This window comes from Cetorhinus maximus, chromosome 26, assembly GCF_964194155.1.
Source record: "Cetorhinus maximus chromosome 26, sCetMax3.hap1.1, whole genome shotgun sequence".
NCBI classification, from domain to species: Eukaryota; Metazoa; Chordata; class Chondrichthyes; order Lamniformes; family Cetorhinidae; genus Cetorhinus; species Cetorhinus maximus.
The window spans coordinates 5993271-6013050 of NC_135904.1; the positions used below are offsets into that span (position 1 = coordinate 5993271).

Here is a 19780-nt window from a genome sequence, read left to right on the forward strand (position 1 = left end):
GATTAATTACCATCTTCCTTGTGTGTTTGGCAGCAGAACTGTGATAGGTAGATTGGATTTACAAGTGTAGTGTGGCTTCATTAAGCACTTTTTATTTCACTGATTGATAATCTTATACATACATGAAGCAGAACTTGATGAATGGGTTCTTTGTTGAAGGAAAGGGAGGAGGAGGAGGGGAGGGGAGGAGAGGACAGGGAGGGATGGAGGGCAGACGGATGGATGGATGCTTTACAGTTAACTCATTTCAATACTCACAAACCTCTATTTGAATTCCACAAATCATGAAATCTCTAAACAATAATATCGATCAATCACCAATCTTTGGTAAATTTCAAACTTCATGACCAAAGGCTTCTTGACAGGTTTTGCCTATTCTCAGTCCATTTATATTCTTGCTGCTATAGCCTAGTATTCACACAGACACTGGGAACGCAAAATCACACCTACAGTAAATTAAGAGCTTACAAAATTGACATTAACTTTCTGAACTCCTCGAAAGCACTTCATAGCACACTGACCTTGTGTGTTTCTCTTTGATAAATCTAGGATCATCAAGGTGTTTAGAGGATGGGAACTCACTAGATATAAATCGTTCTATAACCAGTTGGTATTTCTGCAGCTGCACCAAACAACCTGAAATAGAAAAAAAATAAATTCTATTTCCAGATAGATTAAGGAGACAGATAATGCAGGAAATCATTAGAGAAAACACTGAAAATGCACAGGTAATCCAACAGTAACTTGGAGGATGGGAAAGAAGTGATCATATTGATGAAATTGTCAGTTGCGTTTTTCCTTAAATGTTGAAAGATTCGCTATAGTTCCATACATTTATACAATTATTTCATGTATATTTTCAATTTATGTTATATCGTGCACATTTCTTGTACTTATTTTATTGTACATGTACGAATAGATCAGTTCAAATATTTACTTACTTATTTACTGATGAATCACCTACAGAAACGTTCATGCATAGATTCAGGTCTTAGCATGAACGTGATGTTAAACTGATGCTCTGTATAATCTAGCTTGTCTCTATACTACCACTGTTCAAGTGTCCCCTGTGGAGCAATGATCTGAATAGGCATATGGAGAAAACTGTAGCTGTTTGTAAACTCCTGATATCTTGAAGGAGGTAATTATATTTGACTGAAAATTTCAACTCCAGCTCATGAATGATTATTTTTCTTTCTTTCCTCACTTCTCTTTGAACATGCAATTAAAATGTAGATTTATTTATTTTTCATTTCTTTAAATTTAATGTCAAAGTAACATTTATTGTTAAATAACCTGTCACTGTAGTTGTCTAAGTTCTTACCTATATACGAGGTGTCACTAAAAGCAATTTGATTCATTTCATTGGGGTTCTGCACAATACAGTCCAGTGCACCCGATGTATCTAGAAGCTGCAAACAACCCGTTCTAGAATTTGCCCGGAAGACGCCACTCAGTATCTGGAAACAAATGAAGTTGTCATGAACACTTTGATCACAGAAAGTGATTCATCTTCAAGGACTAAGAACATTCTAGAAGAATTTGTGTTCGCTAAAAGACAGTCCCTTAAAAGGCTAAAGTGAGGACTCTGCTGCTATTCCTGGACAAGACAACATCTTATAAGAAAAGGTAATGAAGCAGTTTTAAATAAGCTGAAAACCTCTTGACTCAGGTGGACTGTTATAAAAAGGGATCACATGGTGGTTTATGGCTTTGGGAAAAACCATGCCTGGAAAACTATTTAAAAGCTTGTTTTGATTTTGCTTTGGAGAAAAAGGAGGATCAACTGCTTGTGTAAAGAAGACCACAGCTCTTTACAGTCCAGAGCCAGCCCAGAGCTGGAAATTAATAAAATCTCTCCTAAATTGATCTACATGCTGGAATTGTGTATCTGTAAGTGTTCCTGAGTCCGCCTGAAAAGCAGTGCCAGAGTCATCAATTGTTTTGCAAAACAGAGCTTAAGAGACTAACCGTAGAACCCGGACGCCATTTCAAGGTCACCATCATCTATACTTTTCCCTTAGGCCATTGACTTTTGGACAGAATTCTTCTTTTTTTTGGCGGGGTGGGGGGGGGTTCTGTGTGTGTGTGTGTGTGTGTGTGTCAGTGTGAGAGAGAGAGTGTTAGCGTATTTAGAAAGAGTAATTATTATACTTTCATATTTCATGGTGTATGTTAATAAGCTTTGCCTTTCTACCTGACAAGACTGGTTTTATAATAAACTAATAATCTTGGTGTTTATTGAAGAAACCTGGTCATTCAGTGGTCATTCTGAGATTAACAGGTAAAGCATATATTTGGCTGTATAGCTAGCTGGAAACATTATTTAAATTTTTGTCGTGACACGTGGAGTAATGGGACTAGAGACAGACATTGCACTCCTCCCATCTCAGTCATAACAATGTAAACACTAGAAAGTTGAGCATTCTTCATTCCACAAGGATTAATTGAAAATTATACTTGACCTTGAGATGGTGGAAAATGCACAAGTCAATTCTATTCTGACCTACTTTCCTTTGAAGTAATAAAAAGGGATGTTACTACTCCTTTTTAAATGAACAGTAGTTAACATTCCCTGGATAAAGAAGCACTCCTTGAGTAAGATAACCTGATTAACAGGGAAGGTCTGATTTTGAAAGCTATGTTACCAACATAATTTTTAGAAGGGACCAATGTCAGCTTGCTATTGGGTGTCCCACAAGAACATCTATGCACCAGTAACACCAAGAAAGAGGAGATAAATCTAATTAGTGTAGTTGAGCCAGATGGTCAAACAGTTGGGGAGGAGTGGGAAGTAATCGCTGCAAAGTATTGCTGAGTCAAGGAATGTCAAAGTATTTTTTTTTTCATTTTCAACATTCCCACTTGAATTTTAGCGAGGTGGGTTTCTGAGATTTCACCCTGCTACACTGGAGCCATTTATTCTACTAGGATTTCAACAACATATCATGGCAATGGCCCTGTGAAATTGTAATATTTTGCCTCAAACTGAGGAACTGCACAGCTGAAAAATTATAATTTTGGCCCTTCCACATCTAGGTAGAGCATTTTGAGTTGTAGAACACTAGATTGCATCACCTGGAATAACATCTAACACTCTAATGGTGAGCTAAACAGAGAAGGGGTATGAGCTGGAACTAAAATGCACTCCAGACATCCATGGGATTAAACTGAACTGAGAGAAAATATTGGAAATCAGAAATAAAACAGGAGTAATGTTCCCAAGTTTCAGTTCTAAAGAGTACAGTATACACTCAAAATCTCAGCCTGTCTGTTCTATTTAGAGATGCTAACAGATCTCTGTGCAATTCCTGGTTCTAACTTCAGATTCCTAACAAATGTTTTTATTCGTTCATGGGATGTGGGTGTCGCTGGCTCAGTCAGCATTTATTGCCCATCCCTAATTGCCCTGTAGAATGTGATCATGAGCTGCCTTCTTGAACCACTGCAGTCCATGTGGTGTAGACACACCCACAGTCCTGTTAGGGAGGGAGTTCCAGGACTTTGACTCAATGACTCAGTGAAAGAACCGCTATATAGTTCCGTTTCAGGATGATGAGTGCCTTGGAGGGGAACTTCCAGGTGATGGTGTTCCCACATGTCTGCGGCCCTTGTCCTTTTAGATGGTAGTGGTCATGCGTTTGGAAGGTGCTGTCTATGGAAGCTTGGTGAGTTCCTGAAGTGCATCTTGCAGATGGTACACACTGCTGTTACTGTGCATTGGTGGTGGAGGGAGTGAATGTTTGTTGATAGGGTACCAATCAAGTGGGCTGCTTTGTCCTGGATGGTGTCAAGCTTCTTGAGAGTTGCTGGTGCTGCACTCATCCTGGGCAAGTAGAGAGTATTTCATCACACTCCAGACTTGTACCTTGTAGGTGGTCAACAGGCTTTGGGGAGTCAAGTAGTGAGTTATTCACCACAGGATTCCTAGCCTCTGACTTGCTCTTGTAGCCACAGTATTTGTATGGCTAGTCCAGTTCAGTTTCTGGTCAATGTTGATAGTGGGGGATTCTGCGATGATAATGCCATTGAATGTCAAGGGGTGATGGTTGGATTCTCTTGTTGTAGATGGTCATTGTCTGGCGCTTGTGTGGCGCAAATGTTACTTGCCACTTGTCAGCCCAAGCCTGGATACTGTCCAGGTCTTGCTGCATTTGGATATGGACTGCTTCAATATCGGAGTTGTCGTGAATGTGCTGAACATTGTGCAATCATCAGTGAACATTCCACTTCTGACCTTATGATGGAAGGAAGGTCATTGATGAAGCAGCTGAAGATGATTAGGCCGAGGACACTACCCTGAGGAACTCCTGCAGTGGTGTCCTTTAACTGAGATGATTGACCTCCAACACTACAACCATCTTCCTTGTGCTTGGCTAAGGGCACAGCTAGTTCTGGAGCACATGTTTTCAGTACTATGGCCAGAATGCTGTCAGGGCACATAGACTTTGTACTATCCAGTGCCTTCAGCCATTTCTTGATATCACATGGAGTGAATCAAATTGGCTGAAGACTGGCATCTCTAATGCTGGGGACCTCCAGAAATAGTACTGAAAACTTGTGGTCCAGAATTAGCTGTGCCATCAGCCAAGCTGCTCCAATACAGATACAACACTGACATCTACCCTGCAATGAAGTGTTCAGGAAGGCATGTCAGGAGCAGCCCAGGCATACCTAACAATGAGGTGTCAACCTGGTGAAACTACAACACAGGATTACTTGTGTGCCAAACAGCATAAGCAGCAAGTGATAGACACAGCTAAGTGATTCCACAACCAGCGGATCAGATCTAAGCTCTGCAGTCCTGCCACATCCAGCTGTGAATGGTGGTGGACAATTAAACAACTCACTGGAGGAGGAGGCTCCACAAATATCCCCATCCTCAATGATGGAGGAGCCCAGCACATCAGTGCAAAAGATAAGGCTGAAACACTTGCTATAATCTTCAGCCAGAAATGCCGCGTGGATGATCCATCTCGGACTCCTCCAGATGTCCCCAGCATCACAGATGCCAGTCTTCAGCCAGTTCGATTCACTCCACGTGATATCAAGAAACGGCTGAAGGCACTGGATACTGCAAAGGCTATGGGCCCTGTCAATATTCTGGCAATAGTACTGAAGACTTCTGCTCCAGAACTTGCCGCACTCCTGACCAAGTTGTTCCACTACAGCTACAACACTGGCATCTACCCAGCTATGTGGAAAATTGCCCAGGTATGTCCTGTACACAAAAAGCAGGACAAATCCAATGTGGACAATTACTGTCCCATCAGTCTACTCTCGATCATCAGTAAAGCGATGGAATACGTTATCAACAGTGCTATCAAGCAGCATTTGCTTAGCAACACCCTGCTCACCAATGCTCAGTTTGGGTTCCGCCAGGGCCACTCAGCTCCTGGTCTCATTACAGCCTTGGTTCAAACATGGACAAAAGAGCTTAACTGCCGAGGTGAAGTGAGAGTGACTGCCTTTGACATCAAGGTCGCATTTGACCGAGTGTGGCATCAAGAAGCCCTAGCAAAACTGGAGTCAATGGGAATCAGGGAAAACTCTCTGCTGCTTGGAATCTTTCATAGCACAAAGGAAGATGGTTGTGGTGGTTGGAGGTCAGTCATCTCAGCTCCAGGACATCACTACAAGAGTTCCTCAGGGTAGTGTGCTAGGCCCAACCATCTTCAGTTGCTTCATCAATGACCTTCCCTCCAATATCAGCCATGATTGAATGGCGGAGCAGACTCAATGGGCCGAATGGCCTAATTTCTGCTCCCATGTCTTATGATCTAATATAAGGTCAGAAGTGGGGATGTTCACTGATGATTGCACAATGTTCAACAGCATTTGCGACTCCTCAGATACTGAAGCAGTCCATGTCCAAATGCACCAAGACCTGGACAATATCCAGGCTTGGGCTGACAAGTTGCAAGTAACATTCATGCCACACAAGTGTCAGGCAATGACCGTCTCCAACAAGGGAGAATCTAACCATTGTCCTTGACATTCATTGGCATTACTATCACTGAATCCCCCACTATCAACATCCTGGGGGATTACCATTGACCAGAAACTGAACTGGACTAACTATATAAATACTGTGGCTACAAGAGCAGGTCAGAGGCTAGGAATCCTGCGGCAAGGAACTTGCCCCCTGATTCCCCAAAGCCTGTCCACCATCAAGTCAGGAGTGTGATGGAATACTCTCCACCTGCCTGGATGAGTGCAGCTCCAACACTCAAGAAGCATGACACAATCCAGGACAAAGCAGTCCACTTGATTGTCACCCCATCCACAAACATTCACTCCCTCCACCACCGATGCATAGTAGCAGCAGTGTGTACCATCCACAAGATGCACTGCAGGAACTCACCAGGCCTCCTTAGACAGCACATTCCAAACCCACAACCACTTCCATCTAGAATCACAAGGGCAGCAGATCCAAGGAAACACCACCACCTGGAAGTTCCCCCTCCAAGTCACTCATCATCCTGACTTGGAAATATATCGCTGTTCCTTCACTGTCGCTGGGTCAAAATTCTGGAACTCCCTTCCTAACAGCACTGTGGGTGTACCTACACCACATGGACTGCAACCCACATGGACTGCAACAGTTCAAGAAGCCAGCTCACCACCACCTTATCAAGGGCAATTAGGGATGGGTAGTAAATTTTGGCCTAGCCAGTGAAGCCCACATCCCTTGAATGAATAAAGGATGGGGAAAATTGCCATGTTTTATCCTGTACACAAAAAGCAGGACAAATCCAACCAGTCCAACAACCGCAACATCAGTCTACTCTCGATCATCAGCAAAGTGGAAGGTGTTGTCAATAGTGCTATCAAATGGCACTTGCTCAGCAATAACCTACTCATTGACGCTCAGTTTGGCTTCCTCCAGGGTCACTCAGCTCCTGAACTCACTACAGCCTCAGAGGAGGCTGAGATGGATCATGCACTCAGCACTTCTAGCTGAAGATGGTTGCAAATGTTTCAGCCTTCTCTTTTGCACTAATATGCTGGGCTCTGCCATCATTAAGCATGGGAATATTTGTGCAGCCGCCTCCTCCAGTTAGTTGTTTAATTGTCCACCACCATTCACAACTGGATGCAGCAGGACTGCAGAGCTTAGATCTGATCCGTTGGTTCTGGGATCGCTTAGCTCTATCTATGGCATGCTGCTTCCGCTGTCTGGGAAGCATGTAGTCCTGTGTTGTAGCTTCACCAGGTTGACACCTTATTTTTAGCTGTACCTGGAGCTGTCCCTGGCATGCCATCCTGCACTCTTCATTGAACCAGAGTTGATCCTCAGCTAATGGTGGCGTGAGGCATATGCTGGGTTAAGAGGTTAAGATTATGGTCGAATACAATTCTGCTGCTGCTGATGACTCTCAACGCCTCTTGGATGCCCAGTTCTGAGTTGCTGGATCTATTCAAAATCTATCTCATATAGCACAGTGGTAGTGCCATATAATTAGTTGTGAAGATGGGACTTCGTCTCCACAAGGACTGTGCGGTGGTCACTCCTACCAATAAAGTCATAGACAGATGCATCTATGGCAGGTGGATCTGTAAGGATGAGGTCAAGTAGGCATTTCCCTCTTGTTGGTTCCCACACCACCTGCCGCAGACCCAGTGTAGCAGCTACGTCCTTTGTAACTCAGGCAGTTCGGTCAGTAGTGGTGCTACCGAGCCACTCTTGGTATTGGACATTGGAGTCCCCTACCAGAGTATATTCTGTGCTCTTGTCACCCTTGGTGCTTCTTCCAATTGGTGTTCAATATGGAGGAGTACTGATTTATAAGCTATGGGGCTTGGGTGGCTGCGGTAGGTGGCAATCAGTAGGAGGTTTCCTTGCTGATGTTTGACTTGATGCCATGCGACTTCACGGGGTCCAAAGTCAATGTTGAGGACTCCAAGGACAAATCCCTCCCGACTGTATACCGCTGTGCCGCACCTCTGGTGCATCCGTCCTGCTGGTGGGACAGGACCTACCCAGGGATGGTGTCTGGAACATTGTCTGTTAGGTATGATTCAGTAAGTATGACGATGTCAGGCTCTTGACTAGTGTGAGGGACAGCTGTCCCAACTTTTATTAATAAAGAAGACTTTGCAGGATCGAGGGGGCTGGGTTTGCCATTTGCCATTTCTGGTGCCTAGGTTGATGCCAGGTGGTCCGTCCAGTTTCATTCCTTTTAAACTTTGTAGCGGTTTGTCACAACTTAGTGGCTTGCTTGGCCATTGCTGTGGGTGTTGAGTCACATCTAGGCTAGACCTGGTAAGGACGGCAGATTTTCTTCCCTAAAGGACATCAGTGAACCAGATGGGTTTTTACAACAATTAACAATGGTTTCATGGTCACAATTACTGAGACCCGCTTTTAATTCCAGATCTTGTTCATTGAATTTAAATTCCACTAGCTGCCATGATGGGATTTGAGCCCTTGTCCCCAGAACATTAGACTGGGCCTCTGGTTTACTCGGCCAGTGACATCAGCACTTTGCACCACCTCCCCCACAATTATTATTCAGTTAATAAGAACAATGTAGTTAAATATCTAATAATGTAAAGTAAACACTTCAAAGACAAGGCACACTGGAATCCTTTTGGAGATAGTGCCAGAATTTCACGAGGTTGAAGCTCAAACACTTAATTAACCACATCTAATGTTAGGTCCATAGCACTCCAATCTGTGGTATTCTACCTGACATATACAGGAATTTGAGAGGTAGTTTTGTCTTCTGGGGTGGAAGGCTCCCAAAGGTAAATTACATGATTTGAAATGAAGTATTACTTTACCTTATACTCTGGACTGCAGATTTTCAATTGTTGCACTTAGATTGGAATAGTGCAGTCTTTATGCATTATAGTTTGTAGAACATAGACCGTATGGCCACAATAAATGTTGTGTATTTGGCCATGTATAATGTCATGACAACAACACTAGTGTTCATTTGGATATGGAATATCCAAGGCCTCAATAAGATGGTTTGTTGTAATTGCACATAATAGATTTTTTACAATTACAAAAAACCATTACAAGGTTTTGTATTTGTGCTATTGCAATACCCACTTCAAGCACTGGATGGCATTGCACATTAAACAAGCACACCTAGATTTCTGGTGAAACACACAACAAATTCAATACAGCTCATCACAGAGACACCTTGTGGCAGAATAAATTAGTTCAGCGACTTATACTTCCATCCATTTTCTCTTCTCAAATTAACTCCTTGGTGGTGTAACAATACACAACAGTTTACAAAACCTTGCCCAAGTGACCATTATTTACAATCTCTCAAGTGTTAACAGGCTAATCCACCATGTTGTGGTGGTGCATCACCAAACCTATTCATGTCCTCAACCAACATCCAAAACTGGTCATTCTCCTTGTAGCAAAGGAGATTAAGGAGAGATTTGATAGAGATGTACAGGATTAAGACAAGCTTAGATAAGGTAGACAAGGAAAAACTGTTACCATTAGCTGATGGGACAAGGACGAGGGGACGAAGATTTAAAGTCTTGGGTAAGAGATGCAAGAGGAATATGTGAGGAAGACATTTTTTACGCAGTGAATGGGAATAACCTGGAACTCACCAACCATGAGGGTGGTGGAAGTGGAAACAATCAACGCTTTCAAAAGGCAGGCGGATGGGCATTTGAAGAAAATAAACTTGCAGGACCTGGGATATTGAGCAGGGAATGGGATTGTTTGGATTGTTCCATGGGAGCTGGCATAGACCTGATGGGCCAAATCATTCTGTGCTGTAAATGTCTTTATGCCTCTGTGTGTCCAAACTTAACAACAAGGATACCTTGATAGTGCTGATAGAAGTAGCAGCTTTTAAGCTTATTTCCACCCCATCCTATACCTCTCTACCTCAGGGACACTGAGGCAAACTATAGCTCCTTAACCACTGCCCTAGCTGACGTCAGTTAACTTAGCACAGATCCAACATCAAACTTGAGGCCTCCTGGTCAGAATGGCTCAGTGCTAGAGCAAACAGTAACTTTATTGTTCACCAAGCCCCATAGGAGACAACATCAATTTCCAACCAAAAACATTGGGCCTCGTATCAAAAGCATTTTGACCTCAGTGTTCGATCATGATTGAATTAAATTGTCAAACAAACCACTAAAATCAAGGAACAAAACAGTTGTAATAATTTTGCAAACTATTAATCAAAGTTATTGGCATTATTTAAGTTGAAAGTAATGTTGTTAACAATGAAGAAGTACCATATGGGGTTGGAAATCTTCAGGCTTTAAAACTTCAAACGACCAAGCAAGCTTACTGTTAAGCTGCTGAGCTATCAAGTGTTTGATTTCAGCATCTGGTAACAAGGAGGACAAGTCAAGAGATCTCCAAACTCGTTCCTCAGCGAGAGTTAACAATTCTGATAATGACGGACTCTGACATGGAAAATTTGGTTGTGAGATCTAAAGAAAAACAAGATAAAATTAAAATCAATAGTTGATCAAATCATAAGTTAATGAAAATAGAAGAGCGCAGATGTGGTTCAGTAGGAGCACTCCTCTCCTTAGTCAGGCGACCAGGGGTTCAAGTCCCACACCAGAGACGAGAGCACAAAGATCTAGGTAGACATTCCAGTGCGGCACTGAGGGAGTGCTGCATTGTCAGAGGTGCCATTTTTAAGATGGGATGTTAAACTGAGATCCCATTTGTTCTTTTAGCTAAATGTAAAAGATCACATGATGCTGTTTCAAAGAAGTGGGGAGTTCTGGTGTGTTAACAAATATTTATCATCCAATAAAAATAACAGATTCTGAAGGGTCATACAGACTCGAAACGTTAACTCTGTTTCTCTCTCCACAGATGCTGCTAGACCTGCTGAGTTTTTCCAGCATTTTCTGTTTTTGTTTCAGATTTCCAGCATCCACAGTATTTTGCTTTTACATTAAAAACAGATTATTTGGTAATCATCACATTGCTGTTTGTGTGAGCTTGCTGCCTTGTTTCCTACATCACAACAGTGACTGCACGTCACAAAATACTTCACTGGCTGTAAAGTGCTTTGGGGCGTCCTGGACTCATGAAAGAAACCATATAAATGCAAGTCTTTCTTTCTTTAGGAGACAGCAGTGATGTTGGTATTTAAACCAATAATGCTGGCCAGGAGAAATGGAGTACTAAGAGAGCTTAAAAGGCATACAAAAAAATTATATTTAGCATAAAGCTGAAAACAAAGGAGGCTAAAAAAGAGCAGATACATTAACTACTTCCAAAAGATACAGCTAATAAATATTACCAGCATTTATATATAACATTGAAAAATCTCTCAAAGCACTTGAGAGGTGCAATCAAAAAACAGTCACCAAGCTGAGGAAATATTGGGAGGAGTGACAAAAAAAATTGGTCAAAGTGGGTTGAGGCAAAGATTGAAGAGGTCGCAAGGCTTAGGTACAAAATTTCAGAGGAGGGACCTGGCAGGTGAAGGCACATCTGTCGGTGACAAGGTAAAGGAGGAGGATGCACAAGAGACCACATGTACAAGTTAATCTCCAGCTTAGTAAATACAATTCATGCAGTATCAGCTCCCTCATGCTCAGTTGATTAACCCAATGGGTAGCTGAACAATACAGACCAGGCAGATCCCAGTTATACTGGCTCAGGAAAAGTATTAAAATTCGCCTTGGCTTCTGCAGGTTAGGGAGGAGATAATAACTGGCCAAGGTTCTTGGTTCTAATTCTTAAAGCATGGAGAGACTGGGCTCAGCTCCAATTCTCCTCTGACAGGACTCACTTGCCTAAGCTCTCTGATTAACAACATTCACATGGACGAGATATTAAAATGCTGCTGAGACCCATAGAAAAAGAGTTGCTGGAGAAAAGATCTGCAGCACTAAAATACTTTTTTAAGAGTAAATATAAATTAAGACACATTAAATAAAATGCAATACTTAATGTACAGTAACCTGGCAAAGTTTAATACAGGATTACCTCTTTAAGTGGACAGTGATGCAACTCCGCCAATATCTCCTGGCAGATGTCTCTCGTTGGTCTAGCTACTAAATTCCATTTGGTATATTTCAGAATAGAGTTGAAAAACATCCCAGTGACCCCAGTATCAATATCACACATTAGCACATGCTGCTTTGTGAGGAAGCGAGGACAAAATCTACAATACAAGAGGAAGGAGATGACAGTGACTTCTTATAAAACAAGAGCAGTAAAAGGTTTCTTTTAACTTTCCCCATTTAATAATTGTCCCAACTCTCTACAAAATATATAATTAAAGGAATAGAAAGGTAGCGAAGACAACAGACTTTGTGCTTGCTCTGTGTTTACCAAAAGTGTAATGGTCACAGTTAACTATGAGTGTGATCTGCATTTTATATGCTTAAAAGCAGGCATTTCAGAACAACTGTAAGGTAGAGGGAAGGAAGCAGAGAAAGGTCATTTACAAAGCTAAATAGACATATCAATAGAGCTACTTTGAATGACCATACAGCAACTTCCTGGATTTATAGCATACAGGTCGAGCAAAGAGGGATATAAACACATTGGAAAATTAAGATATGTAATTTAAAAAAATACACTTTCACATATCACGCATGGAGTAATAATCTGCATCAGGGTTCACCCAAAGGTAGGAAAATAATGATTTGGACTCAATGCCTGAAAGGGCAATAAGAGGCAGAAACCAAAAACAAAAACTTGGAAATGCACTTGAGGTACCATAACCTACAAGATCAAGAAGATGGGATTGGACTGGATAACCCTTCTTTTTTTAGCTGGCACATTCACGAAGGGCCAAGTGGCCCCCTTATTTCTGTTTCTAACTGCTTTGCAAAGAATATTTTTGTTTTGAAAAAAAAAGCACCTGGCATGTTTGCATTGAAACTATTGATATATTTGTAAATGACATAAAAATGATATGTTTAATATATTTGGTCCTCTCATCCCAAAAAAGGAGGAAAAATGAAAGTGAGGGTTAAAAAAAGGGCAAATGAAAGCGAGAAAAAAAAGAGTAAGTGAAAGAGGGAGATACAAAAGAAAGCATTATCCTGAGTTTATTCTAGATAGCCACTGATGCAGTCAAGCACATAACCTGGAGGGCATCAATGCATTCACATGGTTCGTCACTTAATTTGTTCTTTTAATAAAACTGGATGAACTGCTCCCTTGTAACATTACTGCAGTTTAAAATCGCATCCACCAAAGGTATAACAATATTGAAAATACAAAAAACCACATAAGGCACCCTCCTCTCACTCTACTTATAGAACACTCTGCAAATTATCAACTGGTGCAGTATATTTCAAGTACTTAAACTATTTTAATAAAACCCTTAACATACTGCTGCATGTCACACTCTAGCCAAATCATATTTTATTAATTCAACCCATTGCATCTTCCCTTGCTTTGATCTTCACAGTTGAATTGATTATACAGATCAGAAAGCAACAAGGAAAGAATAAAGAAACATGGCAGCCTCTCAAGGTAAAAATTACAGGAAGATAATCTGTACGTTTGCAATTTAATATGTATACATACTATATGCATACACATTTATATACACATACAAGCAGATTTACCTTTTTATAAGTGTTTCTACAGTGTGAACCATCCACAAATAATTGGGCAGATCCAGGTTATACTTGAACAACAGACTGATGTATATATTGCCAATGAAAGAGAAGGGCTGATGTTCCGTACTAAGCCTGGAAAATTCTATGACCACCAAAACACTCCTCAGGCAGCAGCAAAGTATGATGCGTGGAAAATGGTCAGATGCCTTCAGGTGCAAGTGGGCATTGTGGATCTACAATGAAAAAGTCCAAGGCTTCATACAGAATGAGAAGCATCAGTGTTTTCACTATATATTTACTTTTAACTTTTCTGGAGTTTTTCAGCTTTACATTACTATTCATTAATGAATAAAACATATTCCGCGCCCCTAATACCACAGATTTGGAGTTTATCAAAAGCTTTGATATTAATTCTCTCAGATAGGTGCTACTAGGATTAATTGTACTGTAGGTACTGGTATCAATGCCTTAAAGGAAAAAACACTTAATGCTTTAACATTGTTTGAAAGCCTTATCCTTTTTAATTGCTTCCAACACAGTCATCATCAGATCTGTACAACCAGTATTTTGTCCTTGTGTTATACAGTTTAAAATGTTCCTTTGTTTAAAAAAATATTCGTTCATGAGGTGTAAGCATTGCTGGCTAGGCCAGCATTTATTGTCCATCCCTAATTACCCTCGAGAAGGTGGTGGTGGTGAGTTGCTTTCTTGAACCACTGCAGTTCATATGATGTAGGTACACCCACAGTGCTGTTAGTGAAGGAGTTCCAGGATTGACTGAGCGAGTGTGTTCGTTGCACCTTCATACTAACTTTTAGTGACTCATGAATCAGGACACCCAGGTCCCTTTGGATACCCGCACTTCCTACCCTCTTACCATTTAAGAAATATTCTGCCTTCCTGCTTTTTTCTACCAAAGTGGATAATTTTACATTGATTTACATATATTCCAACTGCCATGTTCTTGCCCATTCACTTAGCCTGCCTAAGTCCTTGGTGTCATCAGCAAATTTGAAAATATTACAAATGGTCAGAACATCCAAATCATTTATATAGATTGTCAACAGCTGTGGACCTAGCACTGATCTTTGCGGTAACCCACTAATAAAAGCCTGCCTTCCTGAGAATGATCCGTTTATTCCTACTCTGCTTTCTGTCTGCTAACCGATTCTCAATCCATACTAGTAAATTTCCCCCAATCCCACTCTAATTTTATTTACTAACCTCCTGTGTCGAACCTTATCAAAAGCCTTCTGGAAATCCAAATACACCCCATGCACTGGTGCTCCTTTACCAATGCTACAAGTAATTTCCTCAAAAAACTCCAACAAGTTTGTCAAACATGATTTCCCTTTCATAAATCCATGTTGACCCTGCCCTATTTACCATTCTTTTCTAAATGTCCAGTTATCACATCCTTTATAATAGGTTCTAACATTCCATAAGACCATAAGACATAGGAGCAGAAATTAGGCCATTCGGCCCATCGAGTCTGCTCCACCATTCAATCATGGCTGATAAGTTTCTCAACCCCATTCTCCCGCCTTCTCCCCGTAACCTTTGATCCCCTTATCAATCAAGAACCTATCTATCTCGGTCTTAAATACACTCAATGACCTGGCCTCCACAGCCTTCTGTGGCAATGAATTCCATAGATTCACCACTCTCTGGCTAAAGAAGTTTCTCCTCATCTCTGTTCTAAAAGGTCTTCCCTTTACTCTGAGGCTGTGCCCTCGAGTCCTAGTCTCTTCTACTAATGGAAACATCTTCCCCACGTCCACTCTATCCACGCCTTTCAGTATTCTGTAAGTTTCAATCAGATCCCCCCTCATCCTTCTAAACTCCATCGAGTATAGACCCAGAGTCCTCAAACGTTCCTCATATGTTAAGCCTTTCATTCCTGGGATCATTCTCGTGAACCTCCTCTGGACCTTCTCCAGGGCCAGCACATCCTTCCTGAGATACGGGGCCCAAAATTGCTCACAATATTCTAAATGTGGTCTGACCAGAGCCTTATAAAGCCTCAGCAGCACATCCCTGCTTTTATATTCTAGTCCTCTCGAAATAAATGCCAACATTGCATTTGCCTTCCTAACTACCTACTCAACCTGCAAGTTAACCTTAAGAGAATCCTGAACTAGGACTCCCAAGTCCCTTTGCACGCCAGATTTCTGAATTCTCTTCCCATTTAGAAAATAGTCTATGCCTCTATTCTTCTTACCAAAGTGCATGACCTCACACTTCCCCACGTTGTATTCCATCTGCCACTTCTTTGCCCATTCTCCTAACCTGTCCAAATCCTTCTGCAGCCTCCCCGCCTCCTCAATACTACCTGTCCCTCCACCTATCTTTGTATCATCTGCAAACTTAGCCAGGATGCCCTCAGTTCCTTCATCTAGATCATTAATGTATAAAGTGAAAAGTTGTGGTCCCAACACTGACCCCTGCGGAACTCCATTAGTCACCGGCCGCCATCCTGAGAAGGACCCCCTTATCCCCACTCTCTGCCTCCTGCCAGACAGCCAATCTTCTATCCATGCTCATCCTTCCTAAAGTGTGGTGAAATTTTATTCCGTATTCCAATATCCAAGTCATGTATTTTTGCAAAAAAAGCAGTGGTCCTAGCACTGACCCTTGGGGAACACCACTGTCTACCATCCTCCAGTCTGAGAAATAACCATTTACCACTCAATGTTTTCTGTACTTAAGCCAGTTTTTATCCAAGCTGACATAGACTCCTAATTCCATGGGCTTCAATTTTGTTAATCAACCTTTTATGTGGCTGTCAAATGTTTCCTTGAAATCCATATAGACAACATCCACTAGATTGTTTTCATCAACCTTCCCTGTTACATCATCAGTAAATTCAATTAGGTTCATCAAGCACAATGTGCCCTGTACAAATCCGTGCTGGCTCTCCTCAATTAACTCAATCTCTCCAAGTGCCTATTGATATTTTCCCCCTCGATTATTGTTTCTAAAACCTCACCCACCACTGATATTAAACTAACCAGCCTGTACTTGCTAGGATTGTCCTAACACCCTTTCTCGAACAGCAGTTTCACATTTAATGCTCTCCAATCCTCTGGTACCTCCCTGGGGCCTAGGGAAGATTGGAAGATTATGACAAGCCCTTCTGCTGTCTCCACTTCCTTTAGTAACCTGGCACAAAGGCCATCCGGACCAGGCAACTTATCCACTCTTAACATAGCCAAGCTTTCCAGGACGTCCTACTTATCAATTTTCCATTACCTCGACCATCTCTGCTTCTACTGATATTTTGTCAGCACTCTCGTCAGGCTGCCATCCTATTCTTTTATTCTCTATTTACCAGTCTATTTTCCTCTTCACCTCCCCTCTCAACTTATTGTATTTGGCATGGCTCTAGCTGGAAAGCTCACCTGACATGCAGCATACATCCTCTTTTTTTGTTTATCATATTCTCTGCCTCACTTGTCATCTAAGGAACCCTGAATTTGGTTTCCCAACTATTTGGCCTTGTTGGAATGAGCTAGGCTGGAGTATGGATCTGCCTAGGGCAGAGCGCCATGCAAAGACACATTGTTCACCTTCCCAACATCCTGTGTGTGAGATTATATTGTCTGTACTTCCTCATTCTTTCCAATGCTTTACAATTATCCGCCCTTCATTCGCTCTTCCTCCTACAAACTCCAGACTTTCAAAGCCCAAGCTAGGTGTTTCCCAATTGTACTTGCATCATCCTCCTCCTACACTTTAGGCTTGTGCATTTCTTGTACAAAGTGTCTTGGCCTTTCAATTATCAGAGTGTAAAGAAGATATAACAATGTCTGTTATTGGAAATTATTTTAAACACAGTTTAGTGGTGCCTGTGTGTGTGCGCGCGTGTGTGTATGTATGTCTATCTTAATTGGATTAAAGACAGCTGGTCTAGAGGCTTTGATGTGTAGAAGAGAAGTAGGTTTGAAATGGTAATTAGATAAACATAGGCAAATAGAAGGTGAGGTGTAAAGGGAGCAATTTGCATTTTTAAATAGATCATTCAAAAGAGCGGGTGAAATATTACACCTAACCAGGTGAAGCTCAGAAACAGTGCATTTTTTTTAAAGCTTAAACTGGGTATTATGAAAGGGTTTTATTGTTAGAAAATTTAAACTTTAAAAAAACCTAGTGACAACGAGAATTTGCATTCAAAGAGGAAAATATGTATAAAGGAAGAGAAGGCTGTTGATATAAGGAGGAGGGATTCTAAGATCTAAAGCCTCCAGCCTGTAAGCCACAAGTTTCTCTGCCAAGGACCCAGTGCTGAAAGAAACTCATTTTGAATGCGACTGTCCAGGGTGTGCTCTGCCAGGGGTCTGTTTAAATTTATGCGTTGTACTGTTGCCTTACTGGGGGTCTAACTGAGAGTCAGATTAATTAGGGAATTTTTGTAGTTATTATAGTGGTAATTTTGTAGACAGATGTATGTGCTTACAATCTTTCTTGAATTAATAAATGTTTAATTTAGTTTTATGAAAAAACCTCTTGAGACTCGCTGGTCTTACCACTACTGAATTCAAAGCCTGCATCTCGAAACTTACAAATTGCAAAAATGGGTTATGACAGTTGTTTCAAGTTTCCCTCTGGGATTTGAACAACTCAGCCCTTACTTCCCTATTACTGACGTCAAACTAACAGGTCTGTAATTCTCCGTTCTCCCTCCTCTTCCTTTCTTAAATAGTGGGGTTACATTTGCCACTTTCCAGTCTGCAGGGACCTTTCCAGAATCTACAGAATTTTGAAAGATAACCACCAATGCATCAACTATCACTCCAGCCAACTCCTTCAACACTCTGGGTTAAAGCTCATCTGATCCAGGGGATTTATCAATCTGCAATCCAGTTAACTTTTTAAGTACTACCTCTTTACTAATACCAATTTCTTTTAGTTTCTCAGTTTCACAAGTCCCTTGGCTGCCAAGTCTTTCTGGGAGATTTTTATATCTTCGTGAAGTCAGATGCAAAATAACTGCTTAGTTTCCTTCCCTGTTCTCCACTATAAATTCCTCTGTCCCCACCTGTAATGGGCCCACATTTGTCCTAGCTAATCTTTTCCTTTTCACATACCTAAAGAAACTTTTACAGTCCGCCTTTATGTCCTCGCTAGTTTGCATTCATGTTCTCTTTTCCCTTTCTTAATCAGTTTCTTGGTCCTTTGCAGGGTTCTAAATTGTTCCCAATCCTCAGGCTTACTACTTTTTCTGGCATCCTTATAAGGAACTTCCTTGGATCTAATGCAGTCTTTTAATTTATTTTGTTAATCACAGTTGATTTACCTTTTCCTTTGGATGCCTGTGCCTTAGAAGAATGTATATCCGTTGCATGAAGTATTTCTTTAAATAGTCATTGCCTATCTACCTTCAAATCTTTGTGTATTTTCCCATTCTACCATAACCAAATTGCCTCTCATAATTTTCTTTCTTCAGATTCAAGGCCCTAATTTCAGAATGAACTATATCGCATTCAAACTTAATGCAAAATTCTATCATATTATGATCACTATTTCCCAAAGGCTCCTTTACAGCAAGGTTATTAATTAGTCCTTTCTCATCACACAACACTAAATCCAAAATAACCCAATCCTAGTTGGCTCCTCAACGTACTGCTCCAGAAACCCATCTCGTACACACTCCTCCAGAGCATGAGTGGTGATTTGGTTAACCCAGTCTATGTGTAAACTGAAGTCGCCTATTATTACTGTATTACTCATGTTACATGCAGCTCTAATTTCTACCATGCCCAACATTAGCACTACAGTTTGGTGGCCTATAAACAACTCCCACCAAAGTTTGCTGCCCCGTGTTGTTTCTTAGCTCCCCCCGCCAAATTGATTCTACATCTTGATGCTTCGATCTAAGATCTTCTCTTACTAATGTACTGATCTAGTCCATTATTAATGGTGCCACCACACCTCCTTTTCGTTTTTGCCTATCCCTCCTGAATGCCGAATATCCTTGTATGTTCAGTTCCAAATCTTGGTCACCCTGTAGCCACATCTCTGTAATGGCAATTACATCATACCCATTTATCTCAATTTGTGCATTCAAATCATCAAACCTTCCTCGAATGCTACGTGCAATCAGGTAAGAGTGTCTTTAATTCTGCTTTTTGACATTATTCTCTTTTCTGATCCTATTTGATGCTTGCCTATGCCTCACCCGTCTTCTATTTTTGCTTTGTACTTTTCTTCTTCCTTTTATCAGTTTTGCTTCCCTCGA

The 19780-nt window shown here is 41.3% G+C and overlaps 1 protein-coding gene across 3 annotated transcripts in view; it reads right to left on the reverse strand.

Moving 5' to 3' along the window:
* ctc1 (CTS telomere maintenance complex component 1) overlaps positions 1-19780 on the reverse strand; it is an 80542-nt gene that overhangs the window by 46833 nt on the left and 13929 nt on the right. For all 3 annotated transcript variants that reach the window (XR_013573460.1, XM_078530025.1, XM_078530026.1), the window contains exons 8-12: positions 13549-13775; positions 11951-12128; positions 10228-10428; positions 1325-1460; positions 522-636 (exon numbers count right to left, since the gene is read on the reverse strand). Coding sequence is in view for 2 of the 3 variants with exons in the window: in XM_078530025.1 (XP_078386151.1) it covers positions 522-636; positions 1325-1460; positions 10228-10428; positions 11951-12128; positions 13549-13775 (857 nt within the window). In the remaining variant the exon portion in view is untranslated. The remainder of the gene's footprint in view (positions 1-521; positions 637-1324; positions 1461-10227; positions 10429-11950; positions 12129-13548; positions 13776-19780) is intronic.